The sequence below is a fragment of the Apteryx rowi genome, unplaced genomic scaffold (assembly GCF_003343035.1).
Source record: "Apteryx rowi isolate R43461 unplaced genomic scaffold, aptRow1 scaffold_345, whole genome shotgun sequence".
NCBI classification, from domain to species: Eukaryota; Metazoa; Chordata; class Aves; order Apterygiformes; family Apterygidae; genus Apteryx; species Apteryx rowi.
The window spans coordinates 145,901-168,520 of record NW_020449919.1 but is presented as its reverse complement, the minus strand read 5'-3'; the positions used below and the strand labels follow the sequence as shown (position 1 = coordinate 168,520).

At 37.7% G+C, this 22,620-nt stretch overlaps 1 protein-coding gene across 1 annotated transcript in view; it reads right to left on the bottom strand.

Annotated features, from left to right (window-relative positions):
- Positions 1–478: 478 nt before the first annotated feature.
- Positions 479–22,620, bottom strand: part of MCTP1 (multiple C2 and transmembrane domain containing 1) — a 167,585-nt gene continuing 145,443 nt past the window's right edge. The window contains exons 16-19 of the mRNA XM_026072645.1: positions 11,003–11,112; positions 7,666–7,775; positions 3,902–3,999; positions 479–2,693 (exon numbers count right to left, since the gene is read on the bottom strand). Of these exons, the coding sequence (XP_025928430.1) occupies positions 2,622–2,693; positions 3,902–3,999; positions 7,666–7,775; positions 11,003–11,112 (390 nt within the window). The 3' untranslated portion in view covers positions 479–2,621. The remainder of the gene's footprint in view (positions 2,694–3,901; positions 4,000–7,665; positions 7,776–11,002; positions 11,113–22,620) is intronic.

Here is a 22,620-nt window from a genome sequence, read left to right as displayed (position 1 = left end):
CCAAATTTATTCATTTTCACTGGATCAAAATGAAGTTGTTTAACTTTCTTTTCCTGAAGCAAAAAGAGTTTCTTGATAATGAGTTGCCTTTTTTCCTGATTGTTGATGAATGGACGAGTTGCCTAGGAATAATATGTCAGACAAATCTAACAGGCTTAGAAATTAACTGCAGAACTAATCAGGAAATGGAAGATACATTGAAATATCTACAGTATTACGCAGGGATATTCTGTAAAGATGCCTCTCACACAAAGCAGTATAGACAAATTTCAGAAATTGAAGATGGGTTCACAGAAAAATTATTAAAAATGTGATTTTAAAAATAACTTATTTTGTGGTGCAGGAGAACCATACTTAATCAAAGTGTGTTCTTAGTCAATGCTGCTTTTGTGCATTACATTATCGGTGAGATCTACTCTGAACAATTAAGGCATTAAAGTAGTTTAACTATTTTCAACAAAATGAGCTTCTTCTCCCCTTACCCCCTCCACTTACATGTTTGGGGATTAAAATACTGAAATGCTGCACACAGAAATACAATGTTTTCATTCACTTGCCCTCCATACCACTTGTGGGAAAATGATAGTGTAGGACTTCAAAGAAAAAAGCTGCCTAATACCTAATGTACAGAGATGCTTAAAACTGTGTTTAATGCAATAAATGTATATAACTGAAGACTTTACCAAACTAAACATTTGAAACTTAGTACAGAAAAAAAAAACCACAACAGGAAGTTATACACAGAACAATGGATAATATTGAGAAGGTACAAGGCTTGCAATATATCAGAAGGACTTTGCAAAATTGACAACTGAGAACAAATATTCACACATTGTCAAACTGAAAGTTTTTTTTAAAAACAAAAAAGGCTCATCTGTGATTCTGACTTCATCAATTTTACGTTGCTCTTCAGGCAACATACAGTGAAAAGGTGAGTATGTAACCTCTGCAAATAAATTCCTGGAAAATCATGATCTAACAAAAAAATATTTAGGTCTAAGACTTTCTACAGAACATTAATTGGATTGGCATTCTTTCAGACGTACAAACAAAAAGATCAAAATAATTGTAACATAAGAAACTAGTTATCAATGTATCTGTAAAATAAACAAATTCATAATGATCTTTCATGAGCAATGCAGCCAACGAGTAATTCTTTAGTTAAGTATGTATACATCTTCCTGCAAAGTATTTCTAAATAATCTTTTCAAAAAGTATTGTTAGACTAGTGCAATATAACTTTCTCAGCAATTGCAACAAATGAAAGGTACCCCAGGGAGAACAACAGGAGAAATCTTTTCTTTGAGGGGATAGTCCTGCAGTTCTCTCTTGGGCAAAAATTCCCTTTGACGTCACTGGGAGCTATGACTAAGAGCTGTGCACAGTTAGTCCCTTAGGAATGAATTCTCTGCTCACTATGTGGGCAGTTGGGTGAGGAACTCTACATGCAGAAATATTGGAATATATCCTTAAGTAGTCACTATGCAGTGGCCATTAAAACATTTGAAATGTAAACGTTTGTTCTGTATGTTCCATTTAACCTATAAAATAATGCAGTTTCCATGCAGTAGGGCACAATTGTATCAGAAGAACTGATTACATTATTAGCTAAGGAAATAAACCTGGTATATCAGTTTTACCACAACTGCATTTTTCCTCTACACTATATTTCACATTAGTAACAGGTAAAGTGTTACATCATAAGCATGTTAATATGATCTTGTGATTTGAAAGCAAAAATATTTTCTGCAAGATTTCTGTATTAAAATAGTTATGTGCACAAAATGTGTAGATAGCCTGACACGCAAAGCAATATGGAGTTAGTTTGATAGTACTTCCATTACAGCAGAACTATGGACTCATTCACTAAACTATGTAGTACAAATTAAGATTACTGGTACATATAAAAAAAATCAGATAGGCAATCAATTACAAACCTGGCAGTATTTTGAGAGAAAAAGAGATTTTTAAGTCTTATAATGGAATGATTAAAACATCAGGAACTTCTTTTGGGAGCTCCAGTAAGAGATTTGCATTTGGTGTGTTCATTAGCTTAAAAGCAGCCCTACTGCACAGGAATACATTGCACCAGGAGTTAATATCAGGGTCTAGAGTTCAAAAAATCTGCTAAAACTTGAGTGCAGTAGGTTCCACTACATTGTATTTCTGTTGAAATGTATAAAACATAGAAAATTGTAATGGTGACTTACTGGATAAAAATATTAATGTTCACAGATAAAACCCGACTGATTTTTTGAGTCAGATTTAAATTTACATCTTTTGCAGATTTAATCGGCATGATTTGAATATTTAAGGTGTCTTTGACCATCAAGTAGCAGTACATATTTACCATTTTACACAGATTCCCTTAATGTGTTATGCCATTTCTAACTAGGCTTTCCAACAGCAAAGCCCTACTTGAAACCTTCATCAAATATGTCTTTACAGTCTAAGTATATATTCAATGAGAAATGCCTTTATACAATATTTACAGAATCTCTCCATTAAATAAAAAGGCAAAATAAATAAAAAGCTTAAAGAAAGGAAATGCTGCTTAGGCTGTAGGCTTTTACTTTTATCTTCCCCCAGCAGATACTAGTCTCTTCAGTACATGAAGTTGGCTAGCCAGGATTGTTTTTCTTCCTCTTACTTGGGCTGTGACTGGGATCTTGTTTCAGTTCATGATATTGCACCTGTTTAAACACAACGTTCAGAGAGAAACTGGTCAGGTGGCCACTTGCTAGGAAAAAAAAAAGGAAAGAAAGATTTCTATATTTTTTCCCAAGGCAAAAGAAAAAAAAGAAAAAAAAGAAAAAAAAGAAAAAAGGAAAAAAAGAAAAAAGAAAAAAGGGAAAAAAAAAGAAAACTTGTCCTGCAAGCTAGATGGGATCTGCAGCTGTGATGCAAGAACAGAATGATAGATCTAGAGTAAGAACAGAAAAAAGCATTAGCAGAGTCCTGCCAAGAAATAAAAGCGTGCTGATATAAACTTTTTAGAAGACTTTTTTTTTTCATGAGATGTAACAGAAAATAAACAGTATCCACTTTAAAGAGTTGGATGAATATTCTTTGCAATCTATTCCTTAAAAATACATTTATTTTCACAGGCCTTCCACAGAGGGATCAGATTCAGACTGGGTATGTGCACGTGTACCTCTTATTTATGCCAGCTCTGAACTGAAACCATCACCTAGAAATATGGAAAGTACATCATTTTTGTGATACTGGAGGTGATCTATGTGCATGACATATCTTAATGCTTACACCTTCACATGAGATTGTGTCCTGCAGTATAAAAGCTTATAATTCATAGCCTGCTTATTTTTAAAAGGGTTTGTGATCACAGGTGAACTGTGATCAAAACAAAGATTCTCACTTTGGAAAAAAAAAAAAAGGGTTCAAGCACCCTAACTTTCAGAGCGCTGCCCCAAGACACCGGGCAAAGCAGCCTGCCACCGGCTCTGCACAAGTGCAGGTCCTTCCTTTCATTATCCAACCTTCCTATCTCCTCTCTGCACGTCCTAATGGGCTCAGGCAGAGCACTTCCGACAAGAAACCCTGGCAGTGCCTTATTCCAATGATACTCACATGGTCCCTGGAGGCTGGCTAATACAAATCCCAGCACCCACTACCATCTCCCAAATAGCTACCTTTTTACTGATTGCCCCAAAAGACCCTCAAAAGGCCTAACTGTGGCAGTAACTAATTCCGTACTGGCAAAAAGTATAACAGACTCCTTAAGTTTCATGGAATATCCCCAGCTGGAGTTTTAATTTCTTTGTGCCAAAGAATCTAAAGTCAAATCAAAATAACTGCTTTGAAATTAATTTAAAAAAATCAGAAAATCATGATGCCATATATTAAACTAACAACTGTACGGACACTTTAAAAGTATACACACCACTTGTACATCTGATGGAACTCTGGACAGAAAATCAAGTAGCTCATTGTTATCAATTGCATATGGACTTCGAAGCTTCTTTGTAAATTTATTGATGCCTGCAAAAGTGAGAGTTCAAATGTTACTATCATCATCTTATTAAAATACRTATTTTTGACAAAGTTTTGAGAAAGATTTTAGGATCCATTTCAAAGTCTGATATTAGCATTGAATTAATGAATGAATGAACTGTAAACTCAGTCTCTAAAAGTCACACTGCTGGTGTGGTTTCCTCTGCTTCAAAATGCAAACGTTTTAGTGACATATTCAAACACCTCTAATAGTATTTTTAAAACACACTGACTTTGGACTATGTTTAGAAAAGAAAGTGTTTTTTTTTTTTGGAAAACCAAACTTGTACTGGCTTGATAAGTCTTTAAACACGCAGAGGTTGCAAAAAGGAAAGGAACAATGTGTACTCCATCTGTGTGGTGGATAAGACAAGTAATAATGGGTTTAATTGCAGGATGGAAGATTCAGTTTAGATACAAGGAAATCTTTCTAATGCTAAAGATGGTGAAGCACTTGGAAAGTTGTGAAGTCTGTGAAGGCTTTAAGAAAAGATTATACAAACCTCTGTCAGGGAATGACAGATACAGATGATCCAACTGCAAAGCAGAGAAGGGCCAAGATATCTCCTATAGACATCATAGTCTTATAATTCTAATTGACAGTGTTTAAAAACACCAAGAAAATCCCCCCCCCCCCCAATTAAGCTAAGAAAGGATTTTTAAATTATACTTGTTTTCATATCATTACACACCAGCTCAGACTCGTATACTTTTCATGACAAAACCTAGTGTGTACTATGGGAACACAGGTCTAAAACATGACCAGGAATGCTACATATCACTCAGATTCTCACATGAACAGGACAAAGCTGGCACAACATTTGAAAATATGTAGCTGCTGTTCTGTGTAATTTATCAAGCCTGTGACAGAGATGAGATAATTCAGTTTATGTTCCAAAAAGTCTTTGGTGCCTAGGCCTTCAGAAAGTTGTAGAAAGGACATGAAGCTTCAGCAGTCTTGATAACACCCCTGGTCTCCCAGAGAATGATTCTYAGCTGTTCTGTGAGGACAGGAGATGGCTACAATCCTTTGATCCAGTGATTAAACAATGAGTATCGAGAAACAATATTTGAGGTCCAAACACACTTAAGAAGATTCTTTACATCATCAAGTTACTAAGAAACAAAATATCTACCACACTGTTTACTGAGCATGGCCACCAGTCCAGCCATTGGTGAATTCAAGAAGAGTTGATATGGTCTCACCTTATCCCTTCCTCCTCAAAAAGAAGGGAACCAGTTACCACATGAAAATAAATGTGAGAATAAATCAAGGTCAGGGTTCAAGAGAAGAGAACAGCAGAACTGATGACAGGGGAGACTACAGGAGAAGTAAAAGATGACAAGGGGATTAGGTCTTTTCTAAAAGCTTGACATTTTTCAGACCAAAATTATTTTCTCGATTCTGCTTTCTACATATAGCTATAGCAGTTACCAGGACTCTGCACTGTGGCAAATGAGATTAGAGTGCAGAGGTTTTTCCTACTCCACTGTGGCCAATGCAATATAAGTTCAAGGACCAATAGTCTACCCAGGGAGAAACAGGGTTGGGAGAAAAAGAACCAAGAGTCTGTTGCAACAGCAGGCTGAAAGAAGCAGACCCTATGGATGTACAGAAGAAAGACAGCTTTACATAAGACCAGCCATAGCATGGAGGAATTTTCATAAAAAACCATCTACCCTCCCAAAGAGCTAAATGGGCAGACACAGCTAGAGAACAGCTCAAAGTTTCCTACAGATGAAAGTCAAACAACAGAGATCATTTGCTTTCAAATCCAGGATACATGAACGGGATAAAGAAATGAATATACACTAGGGAGGCTAGTAACATAAGATAATGGAGAAAACAGGTATGTATGTGTTTGGAATGTTACATTTTCAAGGCAATTTCCTAGGCTGAAGGGAGAGCGGCTCAAAGCTACACACAGCATTGTACTATGTGTTAACGCGCTTCATTCCTAAGGAGGTTTGGATTACACTGATGGTGGAACCTCACCTATGCAGTACGTCTCCCGTCTCCCAACACAACACAGAAAGAGAAATAGGTATCTAAAGAAGGGATCCCTAGACACCAGCTGAGCAAGAAGTCACCTAAACTGAAGTGCAGGAGAACAATGTGGAGATGGACCCTCTTATGAACGAAGGCACTTAAAGTCATATCAACAACTAGCTAGGTAGCTTGTGAGGGGGGAAATAAAAAGAGAGCACACATGAGAGAGTGCATGGGCATGAGCATGTGCAAGATGCATCTAAAATACTTAGTGATTATTCTATTTATCCATGGTCTGGGAGGTGTGGACTGGAGTTTAGGAAAACAGGCTCTGCCCTACCTGAAACAGAGACTTGAACTTACACTTTTGTGGAAGTCTAATATTGTAGGGCTAAGTGTCTTTTAATATAACCTTTCAAATAACAGTGCTGATTCTATAGTTTTGAGGGTCTTGGAAAGGTATTATAAGCTCAAGTTCTTGCATGAAACCAAGATGTATGAAGCCAAATGTCCAAGATGCCAAGTCTGTGCAAAAACCACTAGAAAAAGGACATAGACCAAGAAGGTTAAACTTCAGTAAAACAAAAGGTCTACCATGTTGTGTATGAGAAGAAGAATGCAATTTTGGGAACAGTCTAAGAGGTTGTGTTGCACCCTAGGGATAAAGGGTACATGGCAAATAAATGAGACAAGAAAAGGCACTAAGCCCATACACTTGCTTCTTTAGTTCTATAGATTTACTTTTTTGGCCAAATTCTCCTTATTATTCTTTCCCCATTTTGTATATTGTGTTACATTTATTTGTAAAGACTCTGTAAGAACATTACTAATACTGAGTTATATCTAAAAAACACGTTGTCCAGAGTCAGTTCAATGAATTTATGTTGTCTCTGACATTCAAAGGTTTTTCAAAGAAATGATTATTATTCTTGTCTTCAGAAAGAAAATCTAGCCACAGATTTAACTGAGACAGTTCTCTTCACAGGTTTACACTACTGAATAAGTGTACAGCTGCTAGTGATGTAGAACTGTATTAAAAATGAACAAATGAAAACTTGGAGCATTATTTACAACAGATGTGCTGACAGTAGCATTTTAAACTCAGTGTAAGGAATAAATATAAGGATAACTGGTAAAAACTTAGCTTAGTCACAACACACACCCGACTCCACTCCCCCCAGCTCCCCCAAATTGTGCTCGTTATCAACTGGCCAAATACTACATATACCTTTTTGTCAGACTAAAGGTGACCCTTTAAACAGGTTTCTTGTTGCTATGTTTACATACACGTTCAAAAGATAAAGTACTGCAGTAAAAAAGGCGTATTGTTCTAAATGCGCTATATAGATCGAAATGCCTCTGTTTGTGTATAAGTGGTGAGAATAAATCAGAGTAATATCTAGACAAAGCTACACTTTGATATATGAAGAATCCTCATGGCTCCATGTTTATAGTATGATGAAGTCTAGAATGCCAGCCAAGAAAAATGCATTTTGCAGGTGAGTTTAAATCTTTACATAGTTGCGATCTTTAACTAACCTGTCTGTTTCCATCATGGAGCAGCTTCATGACCATAAATACAGAAAAGTACTGACAATATAACTCATCCCTTAAAAAACATTTTTTTCTAAGTGGCACAGACAGTTAAAAAAGGCTTTACTTACCCCAGACAAGGACAATGTATCTCAGTGGAATGAAATACAGGATGATTGTGAACACAGAGAGAGCGACAATTGCCAGCCAGCTTAAGAATGGGACAGTCCAGTTGAATGTACTAAGTGAAAAATTAATATAAGTCAGAACACTGGTCACCCAAAAGAACCAATAAAGGAACAAATAATTGGGCAGGCAGGCTACAGCTCTGTGAAAGGGTGGAACTACCAGTCTTCACCAGGGAGAACCAACTGAAATCATGCGTGAATATACAGATGCTGAATACCAGGGAGAACTTGGGTTTGAACGCATTCCCAGGGGAGAATGAAAACAGGCCTTTGTTTCACCCACTCGCCCACTGACTGGCACCTCTCCCCGGCCCAGCTGTGCAGATCATCCTAGGAAGCACTACTTGGCGTCTTGGTGTTTCAGTGCCTCCCCACAATTTCAGTGTCAGACAAAACATATACATTTCCTTTCTCTCCAAATTTACTTGTATGGGCAACCCAGGTCTCCATCTTCAATCCATTTTCCCCCCAGCCAGGTACAGGTAGGATGTTGTGGTTAGAACAGCCCTTCTAAGGGTTTCTGCTTGATATCCTCCCTGCTCTACCTGCAGCACAGAGCAAGCAGCTAAAGGCTGAACAGAGACCTTCCTTTTGGTTTTGCACTCCCCAGCAAGAAAGGGGTGCTTATCACAGGGGGTACAAGCAGCAAAAGGCAACTGTGTGTGTGTATCCAAACCTGGAAACTCATCCTGACAAGAAGGGAGTTAGGGAAAAGAAGGGGACAGATCAATCACTCCTGAAGAGAGGGGAAAATGTTGGAGGACAAAATTAAAAAACAACCCACACTTTGGGTGGCAGAAGAAAGAAGAAGAAAAAGGAGGGAAGGGACAAAAGGAGGGAGTGGCATAACATCAAGTACATTACAGATAAAGGGAAGAAAAACTGCATCATTCTAGATGAAATTAAAATAAATAAAGATTATGTCTTCATGGATAAAGGAAAAGAGAACTTCTGGGATCCCATCAGAGTTTCAAGGCATTGGCTTTCCAGCAAGGTCCCAGATTAAAATGTTGTTAATAAGGGTCCCAAATTCTACAGTGTTATAAAAATCTGCTGATCACCTCATTTTGCAAAGGTTGAGGTATGGGCAAAGAGGAAGCGCAAGCTAATGAGTCTTGAAGCAGCTACACTGTGGTTCCCCAAACCTCTGCATGCAGGGAAGACAAAAAGGTCAGATGGCCAATTTATGTATATCCCATGGGAACTCTGGTTAAAGGGATCTTGGTTAAATGGGATTATTCCATAAAGGCACTACCATGCCAAAGGTGTTGCATGACATTTATCCAAAAGGAAAATGTGGGTTTGGCTCTGAATAGCCTGATGATACCTCTTAAGGTATTATCATTAGCTACATACCCAATCACATTGGTTAAATTATTTTGGCTTCTCTGGCTGAATAATTGCAATTATCTGAATTGCTGGCCATATTTTTCATAATGAGCTCTGGCTTCCTGTATTTATTTGTCTTTTTTTCTCCCTGGTAATTTTGACATGCCTCCAGAGTGAACATTATGTTAGTGTCACTTGGTGTAGGATCACTCCCTTTCTCCTCAGGGGACACCTGCTCTTTTCCCTTCTTCTGTGTGCATTTGGGCTGAACAGAAGGTTGAGGGTCTGCTCATGTTCCTGTGACTCGGCTTTGTGCAATGGATCACAGACACGCCATGTGTGGGAACACTGGCTCCTCACTTAGCAAACCTCCTTCTGCGCTGTGTTAGCACAGCATTCAGTACAGGTTTCCCATTATAGTTTTAGGAACAAATTACAGAGATTTATAGGAAGATTCAATCTCACTTTGTTTAGAAAATTGTATCACTCTTCTCTTGTATATAATAGAATAAACTCTACTTTCAAAAGGCACAATTAAAGGAACTTAATCATCAAGAAGACTTCCATGAACAGCCTGTTGATAAAAGAGTTGGTTCACAGAGAGGCTCGTCTTGCTTGTTTTGAAAACTCACGCACTATAGTGTGCTTATGCCTGCCTCTGCTGCTGTGAATAAGGCCTGTTTGGAAGTGTCCCCATGGGAACATTTTCCCAGGTTTTCCTATTAGGGCCTTTGTCCTTAAATGCATAAATGGCAACCTTCTCTTTATCCTGATTCTGATGTGCTTTTCATTGCTGACAGATTAAAAAACAAAAAACAAACAAAAAAGGCAAAATAGGTTGAGAGATTATCCTGATATTTCCTGTAGGTTGACCTCTAGCCAATGTATAAATTTCTTAAAATTCACTACCAACAGTAAATATTTATTTTGGGGCCATACCTTTAGCACGGCCTACAAACCCATAAATATGGAATAGCAGTTCACCATACATAGCACCGAGCGGTGGAAAAGACAGTTGCCTTATGTTTATAGATAATAGTTGAAACAAGCGGGAACACACTGCTTTAACTTTCCTTCAAGTGCCTCAAAAGAAACTTTATAGCAAAGACTCTTGTGAAGCCATTCTAACTCAGGATGGCTCCCAGGTCACCTTTTTGCCTTCCCTTTCCGCCGCAGAGGAAAGGAGGTTGCGAATTCACTGCTCCCAACTTCTCATCTTGAGAGGTTTTGCACTCGGCTTTCGGTTGGCAGAAAGCCAAGCAAATTCTGGCCCTGTTTCTCAGCTGAGAGTGTCTTTCTGGAACCCTTCTGATCTCAAATAATAAACTTTAAATTATTGTTCACTGACCATGCCAAAAATACACCAAACTTCCTGTCCTAGGTCTCATAGATGCTTCCTCATATATACTGTAAAGCTCATAACCTCTCTTGTTTAAGGTTTAAACTTTTTTGGTAATTCATATATACCATGTATTAGGCATTATATATTATATATAATCTATGAGGAAAAGTTATGTTAACTTACATGAATAAAGCATTTCTGACAACAGAATGTACATATATCCTTAAAATCTGAAACCCCTATGCAACTCTGCTTATTTCCTTTACCAAAACTTTGCATTTTTTATTATTACTTTTAAATAATTACTGCTATGCCTCACAGGATTGTCAACTTTTTTACTTCAAAGCCTCAGTTCTGACTTTTTTTCCCCCCCGATTACTCTATTTCTAAATTCCAAAATTAATATGACAGGATTTTCACAAAACTCAGTGTCTGCATAAAGCAAAGTAAATAATGATGAGCTTTAGCAGTGAATCATCCAAAATTGGAGTCCCTTGCCAAAAAAAAAAAAAAAAAAAAAAAAAGAGTCATCTAACACTTTGCACCTCAGCTTGGAAAAAATATGAACAGTATCAGAGAGCTAACCAGCACCAGTGTGTCAGCACTTACTTCTTTATCCTTTCTCCAAAGGAAGCCACTTCATCAAGGACATTCTGGACACTGACGCACACCTCCTGGATGGCATAAAGTTTATTCATAAATCCTTTTTTCTCACTGTCCTAAAGAAAAAAATAGTAATTGGGTAAAAAAATTTCTGATCATAGCAAATATGCTATGTATCTATCAGTTAAGTTTCAAAATTGCACATTATAGGTATATCTAAAAGTCATTAATAAAAACTGGCATTCAGATATTATTTTCTTGTCCTTTACACAGTGCATATTGAAAATAAATATAGCTTAGCATATATATTTAGCACCACACAATTTTATTTGTCATTACATTAGTTTCTAAATACGCATTTCCATAATTCAGCTCTGGTTTATAATCATGTTGAAGGTGCCAACTGCGTATGTTGTGCACACTTTCAAGGGATGAGTCAAAAGATACAAGAGCAGCCATTTTTCAGAATGCCCTTTCTTGAGCTGAGGTAGGCACCAAGAAGATAAATGCACCTCTAGAAGCACTGAGGGTAAGAAACCAGAAACACTTCAGCTCCTATGGGCAAGATTCCCTTTGCTTGCTACACCTCTATTTGAGATTTCCACCTCCCCTACTCTGCCAGCCTCCGTTGGGCCCAAAGGTTAGGATGAAACAGGAAATGCCAAATGCACTCATCTCAGCATGATACGAAGGTGTGCTGCTCTTCTGCTCAGCCTGGATTATCAGAGGTATGCCATTTAGCTTAGAAAAGATAGATTCGTATTTAGCTGTTCATATTGTACTCACGCCACTATTTTATACATTGTTTAGGGTATCCATTACGCACACAGCAGCACCGCCAGTCTGTTAGTGCGCCCCACATGCCTCTGTTATTCTATCACCCGTTAGTAGCGCAGCATTAGGCCACCCCTTGTACACCCACAGCACAGCAGGTGGCACTCGCCCCAGACAAACCTGAGTGCATCACTCAGCCGCAGACAAGCTGCTAAATATGTTTAAGTTGTCAGACGTACCCCTGTCCTCTATAATCATTCTATTCCACCATTCGACTTGGCCAATGAACACGCACTCTCGTGCTTTTTTTTTTTCTCGTTAATATTCAAGTGGCAGCATGCATGAAATATATGTGAGATGCAACTCCAACTTCGTTACAATATGCTTAGTACAGTCTGCGGTTCTCGAAGCTTATAAATGCCAGCCACAGAAAAATTGAAAGATGCAGGAAAGGTGGCATTGTATGAGGGCGTTTCATTATCTCCTTATTTATCCAGGTTTCTGCATGCTATTGGACTTTTATTCACAAAGCCATCAATTTATGGTAATGCAAAAGTCTAACCATAATTTCATTTCTGTTAAATATCAGGATGCTTTGTTCAATTTTAAAAAGTGTTTTTCAGAAATCGAGTGACCAGTTGGCCTTGAAAAGTAGGAATCACCCTCATTTAGACCTTTACAGGGGTCTTTGATAGATTTACTACAAGTAAATTTTCTCCTCCTTTTTGCCAGCTCCAGCTGAGTTGGCCTCCTGGAAGAAGTGTCCATCAGAGGAACAGAGGAAACCAAGACCATACTCGCCAGGGACATGCAGGCACTGCACAGACCACGCCTCTGCTGGGCCCTGTCCCACTCTGGCAGTGTTTTCCCTTTTCCCCAAAGCTTTCTATTCGTCTCCTAACCCAATCAGTCTGTAGCATCAAATCCACACATAGCCAACAGCGCTCTCAAAGAAATGCTGTGTTCGGCGGGTTTAAAATCAGGCATCAACACAGAAAAAAAAGACAATTTCTCTCAGTTTTTCTCAGATTACATGCAAGTCAGAAGTTTATACTCAACATTTCTAATGGATTGGTGCCATGTTATCCTGCCTAGTTTGAATTTGGTTGGTGTTTTCTCAAAATTAGAAACAGAAAGAAAAATAATCCAAGATTAGCAAAGAGCAGCAAAATATTTGATAAAAAAAAAAAAGTTTAATGTTTTGCTATTGCAAACCACATACTGCAATAATCTCCGTAATTGACCCCAAAAGCCCACACCTAAGAAATTGGCTTATGTTGCACTTCATTCCTCTTTTTTTGTCCTGATGTTCAATACTTTATTAGCAGACAGAATATTGGTTCATGTATTTTATTATCATTTTTGCTTTCTTTATAAACCAGCTTGGGTAAGGAAAATATCATTTAATCATCCAAAAGTATTCTGCAACTGGTTCTGCAACTATATTGTCAAGATTTCTTCTGAAGATGTTAAAAGCATTTAGCTGCTAGAAAAGACAGATTGGCTATAAATAAACAATTGACAGAGGAAAGACACACACAGAGAGAGAGAGAGAGAGAGAGGGAGAGAGAAGCTGCTTCCAGTAACTTGGTGTAATTTTAAAAACCAAGCACTTCAGGGATAGCAAAATATTCACAGTTTCTCAGGGAACATAAAAGATCTTATGTTCTCAGCTAAGATTAATAATTATTTATATCTCCAAAAAATGTTTTTGTTTTTGAAGACCGCAACCCCAGCCACTGAAACCAACTATATCCAATGTTGTATAGCATCACTGAGTCACTTTTAAAGTTATTTCTTAATATTTATTTCATTCTTGAAGCTTTGGCAATAATAGCATTATCATCCTACAGTATACAACTTCTTAGGTGGTACCGTATACATCCAGTGTGTTTCATTTATGTTTAACTATTCATACTACTACAAAATCATCAGGAAAGAGAGGGGCTCTATCCACTCATGTAAAACACATACTTCCAGCACTGGGCAAACATGAAAATAATCTGTTTTTTAATACATTAGTAGTGAGCAACTGTAAGCCATACAGAAATCACAGATATTTTTCTGCTTTTGTAGTACACGCAATTTTCGTCTCTTCAGTTTAGATTCATAGATTTGTCGTCCCTGTAAAACTATCTTGATGTATAATTAAATTGTGTGAGAAAAGAATTATATCAATGTAACAAAAACAGTACCCTTTGTGACATCTCCAGAACTCAACAGGGATTACTTTAAGAGGTCCTGAAGCTATTTTTCTTTACAAATATTTTACAAGACAAACTTGTACCTTTTTTTGAAAATACATGTTTTAAATCATTCTCTTCAAAAAAAAAAAAAAAAAAAGGGGGGAGAGAGGGGAAAAAAGAGAAAAATAGACAGAGAAAGAATCATTATTTCCAGCCCCCCCTGCACCTTCTGAGCTTAAAGAAATTTGTTGACATATTCTAGAAGGCATAGACAAAACAGCACAGGAAAGAGGAGGCGGTCAGAAGGATCAGGGTTCGGCTTTGCTTAAACTAATTCCACATGCCCCACAAGCCATTAGCTGTTTTTTATTTCCTGCTCCAAAGATTTGTGGGGAAAATAATCTGGGCTAGGGAAAAGCTGCACTTATTTTCTTCCAGCAAGATGCTGCGTTAGCAAATACAACATATGAGCCACCTTAAGTGAAGCAAGGTTCTTAATAATCCATTTTTCAAACACTACTGGTATTTCCTTTCCAAAGAAAGATGGGCTGTGACTGGAATCAATTTCATCATTTGCACAGCTACAATTGCCAAGTTTCTGGAAATAATTGCCATTTAAATACTAGATAAAATTCATTATACAAAGCTAACAACAGTTTTATTACTATTTAATTTCCATGATTTGTTTGTTTGCAGGAGGCTTAAGGTATCTGAAAAGCAGGATGTTTGCTAGGGGATGACTTTAAGCATAAACTGCGAAAGCAAGGTCAAATTGATGTTGATAGTCTGACTTGCAAGAGAGAATGAACCCAAAGTAAAGACTGAGATTGTCTCCTCCTTCTACTTCTTAGTAAATTGTAGACTACAGTTTGATATACTGCTTGGCCAATAATAATACTTAACTGTTGTATACTGATTTTCAGCCATAACTATATTTTACATTTGGGAAAACCAAGGCAAAATAAAATAAATGACTTGCCCTTAGACTGGGTGGATCTAGTTCAAAGGAAAACCAGAATATAACCCATATTGTCTCTTTATTCAGTGAGCTATGCTTGTGATATCATGATAAAATAGGGAAAGGGGAAAGCAAAAGAAATAAATAAGGCAGATTCAAAAGTAAACTTTGCTAAAGTTATTGGAATTAAACCAGTGAAAAGAAAGAACTTTAAGTGAAAGGTGACTTTTTTTAGTACAGAAAATAAAGCTCTGAATAGCTCATGGTAGATAACTGTCCTATTAATAACTGGTAAGTTGAAGATAAAGGCACACATCATAAAAACAAAAATCAAAGAAGAGTTTTGCCAAGAATAGAAGTAATTTTTGAGTTTTAGAAGATGCTGTCTGGGAAAGATAGAGACTCCAGATGGATCTTCCAAAAATATCCTTTATCTCCTGAGCAAGTATGATAGAGCACTTCTGTACAAATAGAAGTGACTGAGACAAAGCCCGACTAACTTGTGATAGGCACAGAGAAAGAAGGGACACTTAGCTGTCACTGGCAGAGCACAGGAATATTCACCAGGTATGCGGTAAGAAATTGTTATGGCCCTGTCACTTGGCCACAATGAAGATGTATGTGCTATTCGTTCCTTGTGTCACACTGGACTACCTGCGGCTACATAAAAACAGGCCCGCAGCTATCAGTGAGGAATCGCTCTTTTGACCTTCTGTAACAAACCCATAAATCTCTATCAGTTGAAGAGAAGAATACTTCGATGAGGAAACCGTAGCAGATTATTTCAACTAATGTATTAAAGTAGGACCCTCCAGACCCTACAGAGCAGCCCTTTTATTATGAATTCACGCTAGCTCTGGAGCCTACTGTTTCCTTGTGCGGGGAGTTTCTGAATCCCTCTTCAGAGCGGAAAGCGAGAGGGCTGGCCGGCTGGGGCAGGCTCGGAAGCGGAGCCGAGCCACCCTTACAGAAAGGGGCAGGCGCTGCCTCCCTCAGCCACGCTCACAGTCACACGCCTTGGGAGACCTCTGCTCAGAGACTGGTGAAGCAGACCCAGAAGCATTGGGAGGAAACGCATCAGCCCTTTACTGGCAGGAATCGTTAACATCTCGCCGGGAGGGCAAGCAGCCAGCTCCTGTTAAATACCATCCTGTGGTCTGGCCACTGCTCAAAAACCTGTCACTGGGGATTAATGGCCTCACCAATTACCTCCTAGACTTTAACCTCTGATTTCTGGGAAGGTCACCAAGAGTAAGACAGTAAGCCAATAGTACACCAGCTCTGGAGGCATTTCATCTCCTCCAGTCCTTCCGAACCTTCATCAAAAGGCCTTCAGACCTGGTGATGGATACACAGGTAACTCATTACCTTACCATTTTCTCTGGGAGATGGAAAGGGGTCAGACAACCATGATGACGATATTATATTAAAGCTGACTTGGGAAACATGATCATGAGGTTCATTGATTTGTCTACAGGACCAGGAGAGGTATATGGAGTGACCTCAAACTGGCCTCCTCTGTTACATCTGTAGTGAACCAAGAGGGTTAGGTTGTTTTAACTGCTCTTCCTTCTTGAAGGTTGCCACTTGCGGAGTACTGTAACAGTTCACTCTTGTCACTCCTTAGTATGGGAAGACTCTTGCGGAGATAGTGAAAAGCTTTCAAAGGAAGTATAATGATTTATACAGCCCACCCTTCAAGTAAGCCAGCTAGTAACTCTTTGGGTCCTAGACTAGTAGTCATTTTAAACAGCGACTGACTACACGCCAGAGACACAGGTACCAGAATGTGTTCTCCCATGAGCATGAACAAGAAAAAGGCCTGGATAGTACCTGCACGATCCTGAAAATGAATGATCAAAGCAGACTGGCGTGGTTTGACATTGGACATAAAATGCTAGGGTTACATTAGATAATCAGAATAGAGTCTGCAAACCGTGGACATTACTTCTGCATATACTACCTGGTACAGCCCCTTCAATGACTGCCTTTTTAAAAGGCTATCAGTTGTGTTTACAAATGCTAAGTATTTCATCCCTGAAGTCTACCTGCTAACATGGGTCTTTACACGTACATTTTACCACAGAGAGCAGTGCATGTAGACTAGCTCTAAAAACAGTTGGCCATGCTCAAATGGGTATCAGGCTGAGAATTTCTAAAATATGGAGAACATCACATAATTATTACAAGAGCAGAGCTGTAGAGAGAAAATGATATTTGTGGTCATGATTATTAAAGAAAGCAGCAATAAAATGTTATTGCCTAGTGAACATTCAATATTTAAAACAGCAGAAAGTAGGCACAATAGAAACCGTATAAACATGCAGACGAAAACATCGAAGATTCACTGTTTATGAAGACACCATGCCTGTGAGCATGAATATTACAACAATCTGTTCTGCCTCAAACATACACTGAGAGTTGATAAAAATCATTTTGAACCTTCTGTGACTTTTTGGCATGACTACCTATATAATGAATTAGAATTTTTGTGTGTAATGCACTGCTGCAGTGCTAGAATGTAAATATAAATTCAAAAAAAAAAAAAAAAGTAAAAAACCCCAGTTATAGTTCTAGGTATTATAAACTGTATGGGGCAAAAAAAGAACACTTTAATGGCAATTCTTTAAGTGAGGATTTTTTGCCAGTGCTTTTTATTTTCTCTTTCTCCCTGCTAAGTTCCATAGTACTATCCAATGCTATTTAAATCTGTCTCTTCCTGATCTTGCTTTCACTGCACATTTTAATACAGTAAAGATAACAGTCCAGATACAATAAAAAAACCCATGAATGCAATAGTGCCAGTTAATAGAGTAACATGACATTCCACCGCAAAGCCATCTAGCCGGGAGGGGTGGGGGGGAGAAGGCAGGAACAGGTCACATGATGACAACAAAAACGTAAATTTTCATTGCATGGTACATTTTGACTAATGCTAAACATTTATGAGGTGTTAATTTCATAAATACTCTAAGCAAATATATTACTAAAAAGGATGGAAACTTGTCTGTTCATGGCACTACTTTAAGGGGCAAAAAAACAACAACGCCAAATGGTGGTATCCCTTTCTTGGCATTATTTTGGAAGGCATCTTAAGTACTTATGCAAGACACTGTGGGGTTAAGCACTGGGATGATGAAAATCTACCAGATACATTTTCCTTTCCAGCTTGACAGTGATCTTCTGTGACCTCCGCAGTTATATTTCTCTTGCATTCAATCATGTCAATGTCACCTGACAAGAGCTAAAGAAGAAATCTTGATGTATCGCCCCGTGGTTGTTAGGGATAGCTAATGCAGTCAGAACACAGTCCTGAAGTTCGACTAACTAACAAACTTGGACTGTGTTTCTATAGTTGTCTTTGTAAATTCCAGTGGTTCTGGCAGACTTTGCTCATGAATAGCTGACAAGACATTGACCATAACTGGTCTCTAACCGTGGTGAGTGCAAAACTGCAATTAACATTCATTAATTTGTGTGTTCATTAATGCAACTCTTCAAATTCTGGTCTATTGTGATCTTAATGTGAGGGAAGACAAATTTAAAAGTAAAATCTCAAAGCTCAAATAATGAAAAAAAAAAAAGGCAAGAAGAATGCTTGCTAGTTCTTTTGGAAAATGAGTTATTTTCTCTAAGAATAGCCTTGCTGTGCAAGAGCCTGGAAAGAATGTAGGGTGAAAACAAGTCATAGAGGCTACGGTAAAGATTTTCAGTTCAGGTATGGGGAAAAGGGAAAAAGCTGGAGAAGCCAGAAAGGGAATGCTGAAGGATTGTGGTTAATGAAACATCTGAACTTTGAGACGCTTATCTAAATCCAACCCACGCATTTTTTTATTGTTTACTCTTTACCAACATGAGACCCTCATCAAGATAATAAATTACTCTATTTTGAATGTTTAAAATAACCTCAAAAACTATCTTGCAATAAATGTCTATACAGCTGTCACTGATCTGTGTAAAAGGAAGATTATAGCGTTCTGCTGGAGTTACACTCATTTACAATTTCAGTTGCAGTACCAAAATACATTGGCTTGAATGTAGCAGATGTAAAAGTTAATTTGATGTTTTAGTGTAGCCCCTAGAACATAATTTTCATTTTCTCTTTGAAAACATTATGATGACAACCATGCTCTTGGGCAGACGATAAAAGCTAACTATTCAAGATCACCTCTGTACAGACTTAGGACATTATCTCAGAGCCAAAGTATGCTTTTAGATTTACTTTACTGTCTCTGGAAGTTTCCCAATCCTGTGTTGACAGGATATTATGATCTTATRATTCTTATATAAGTCATTCACCTAAACAAACAGAGATAATGATTCTACACTAAGTTACTGGCTAAACCTGGCAAGCTTAAGAGATATCTGCTATAAGTGCTTCTGCTGCCAAAAGATCTGCATCTCCAGTGCAGGACTAAGAGAGGGTAACCTAAAAGATGTCACCATAATAGATAGCTGAAGCACAGCAAAGAAAAGGGAGACAAATATTGATCTAAAATACGATTCAGCAATCCAGCCTTAGATTTCCGTCTTACAATTGTTATGAACCATTCTCTAACAGTGTCAGTCTTCCTCCATTCTTCTCAAGAAAAGGAAGATTGTCTTCCACCACTACCTTGCGTTAGACACTGAAACTGCATATTAGTAAATATTGCTGAGATGAGTTTGCTCCTTCCCTCCTTTGGTTAAGCAGGCTAAAAATTCCAGCTCCTTTTTAATCGATGCTATTGCTCTGATGTTTCTCTCTTATGCTCACTGTTATTAATAGTATGGTTAGAGCAAATGCACACAAACAATTTTGTATTTCAAAACTCATATGGTTGTGTGTTGGACTGCTGACATTTTTGGTTCAAAAAAATTGAAAGAGATTTCTTCCCCTGAAATTCCCATACCCAAACACACATACACAGTTTTAATATCAAATTACTTGGGCCTCGTCAGAGAGACTGCTGAGCAGAGGAACCTAGACATGCCTTTACAATTGGTATTTGCTGCCCAAACAATGCTCTTTTGGGACAATCAACCAAACATTTTTGGCCACTTTGGATTCCAGTGATTTAATGCAATGACAAATTGTTATGAAAAAAAAGGCAAAAGAAACTGTTTTCTTGGGGACATTATTTGTAAAGAGCAACTGTTCAGAGACTTGAAAACAACAGGCCAGATTCTCAGCTGATGTATGCTATCCTGAGGTCAAGAAAACCCAGATGATTTATACCAGTTAAATATCTAGTCCTAAAATGTGAAATACTAAATTGCTTTCAAGTACTCAATGATTAAACAAAATTCCCTGCTTACAGTATTTGATCTGGAGGAAAAAAAAAAACAAAACTAGACCTAATTCTTAGCTAARCTAACAAGTGTAGGTTATCTGAAACCTTTCATTCAAAGTGCATATCTATAGCAAGCAAGATGAAAATAGTAATATGAGAGATCTGGATGACTTTATTCATGAGAGTCTTGTGTTTAAAGAAAACCATCCTGGAAACAGTTTGGGACTGAATCCCAAAGTAATGCATGAGATGATGGAAAAGAGACCCACAAATGCTCAAAAGCAAAAAGCATAATGCTACGATCATGTCAGCTCACAAGAAATCCTATCGTTTTTAGAGCAAGAAAGATTAAGTAATGTTCCAAAGATAATGTGGATATATACAATCTATCTAATATTAATGTATTGAAGAAAGCCTTTCAAACATATTGCTTTTTTCTATAATGCCCCTGGATAAAAGTTCAAGCTGGACGTTTTGAAAATAACATTCTTACAAAAACAATTTGGCATTTGAGGCAAAACAATACATAAAGGAAGAAAAAAAGCAGCACCTGGAAGATGTCGCCACAAATATTCTTGGGGTACAGTGGGCAAGGAGCGACACACGAACCAAGAACTCCATCTATGGTCTCTTGAGAAAAAGAATCCAGAGAAAAGCTTGAAAAGGCTCCACTGCTAATTTTCTCTGTATCTGTTTATTTCATCAAAATGTTAAGGAAAAAGAAGTCCCTCCTTATTTATTAGGAAGTTCTGAATTTTGGACTAGATCAAAATTTAGGCCACCTAGCAAAGATGCTCTGGGTCCATGAATATGCAAAATCACAATGTAGGGCAATTTGTAACAATGTTATCTTGATGTCTAACCATTACAATAGTCTGTTCTACATTCATTTTAAATACGCTCCAGCATGTTAATGTCTCAGAAGGAAAAAAGCACATATTTATGCTGGACCACAGTAAAATATACTTTGACTGAAAACTCTGTAAGAGGTGTTCAGGATTTGTACTACAGGCTACAATACAAGAAAGAAAGAGTTGCTCAAAGGCAAATATTTACATGAACATCTATTTGTTGTTTCTGAAAAACAATGTTAGCAGCTAAAGTGAAAGCTGTATACTGTATGTATATACCTGTTACTTTACAATAAAAGACGTTGTAGAAAAAGCTACTAGCTTATCTTCAGTCAACTTAAGTCAATTTACTTTTGAGAAATGAAACTCACTCAGTTGAAATGATAATGAATGGGGATACTTTAGAAGGAAACAAGCAAGCAAACTACTGTTAAAATTAAATACAAAATCCACATGATTAATGTGATGTTGGAATAATAACTGAAAAAATAAATGGCAGGAAACACAATTTTTTTTTTAAACCATTCTTTAGGCAATATTAACTTGACCATTGACTGCTCATGACATAGAAAATATACTGGATCAGAGATGATACTATTTATATTAAATCCTGCAAGCAAAGAAGAAAAAAGCCAGCTATCTAATTTACAGAAGATGAAGAATAGGTGTTTCATGGAATTTATCTGCCTAACGAAACAAATAAACAAACAACTTTATCCAGTCATCATGTCATATGCATTTCCCCACTCTACTTTTCTCTCACCATCTCCTAACTTGCACACTGTCATCTGAAAACTTAGAAGCACCAAGACCCACAGATATGCAAATGCTGGAGGAGGAGGCTAGGAAACCTGCAGGGACTGAAGAGCTTGACAGCAAACTAACAAATCATTGTAGCTTAACACTTCAGAGTGGATCTTGGGCATTAGGAAAAGGAATGGATGAGACATGACTGTACTAACGGGCAAAAAGAGCAATCAACAGCATTTGGCACTTGAAAGGAGGAAGAAAGAGTTGGCGTTCAAAGCACAATGCACTGTTGGAAGTGGACCCTTTTGAACATAGGGTTATCTTCAGGATAGAAAACAGGATATCATACAGACAAAGATGGAGCATCTTTCCCTTCCTAAATCCCTGATCCTTTCCTGACAATTTCACAAAAGCCTTCACAAATGCCAGAGATCCATGTAGGATGACATCAGCTTCAAAGGTTTATGGGAGCCAGCTGTTCGTGTATGCCTGAGTGCTGTGCTGCCTCCTGTTTCTCCAGTTCTGCCACTGCCATCTAATTGATGGTGTTACATAGTGCATGATCTCTAACAAGGTGTGATCCATTTAGAATAACCTATTTTATAGGCTTTTTCAGTAGACAAGACAAATTAGTCCTCCATATTTAAAAAAACCCCTTGTTTCTTCCAAAACTCTTTGCTCGTTTTGATGACACTCACAAAAGAAACCACCACCAGCCAGAATGCAAGAATTCAATGACAGCTCTCATCTTCAACTTTCAGCAAACAACTTTTTTATTATTTATTGTCTAGTAAATAAAGTTTAAATGCTTTTCAGCCTTGGCTGCAAACTC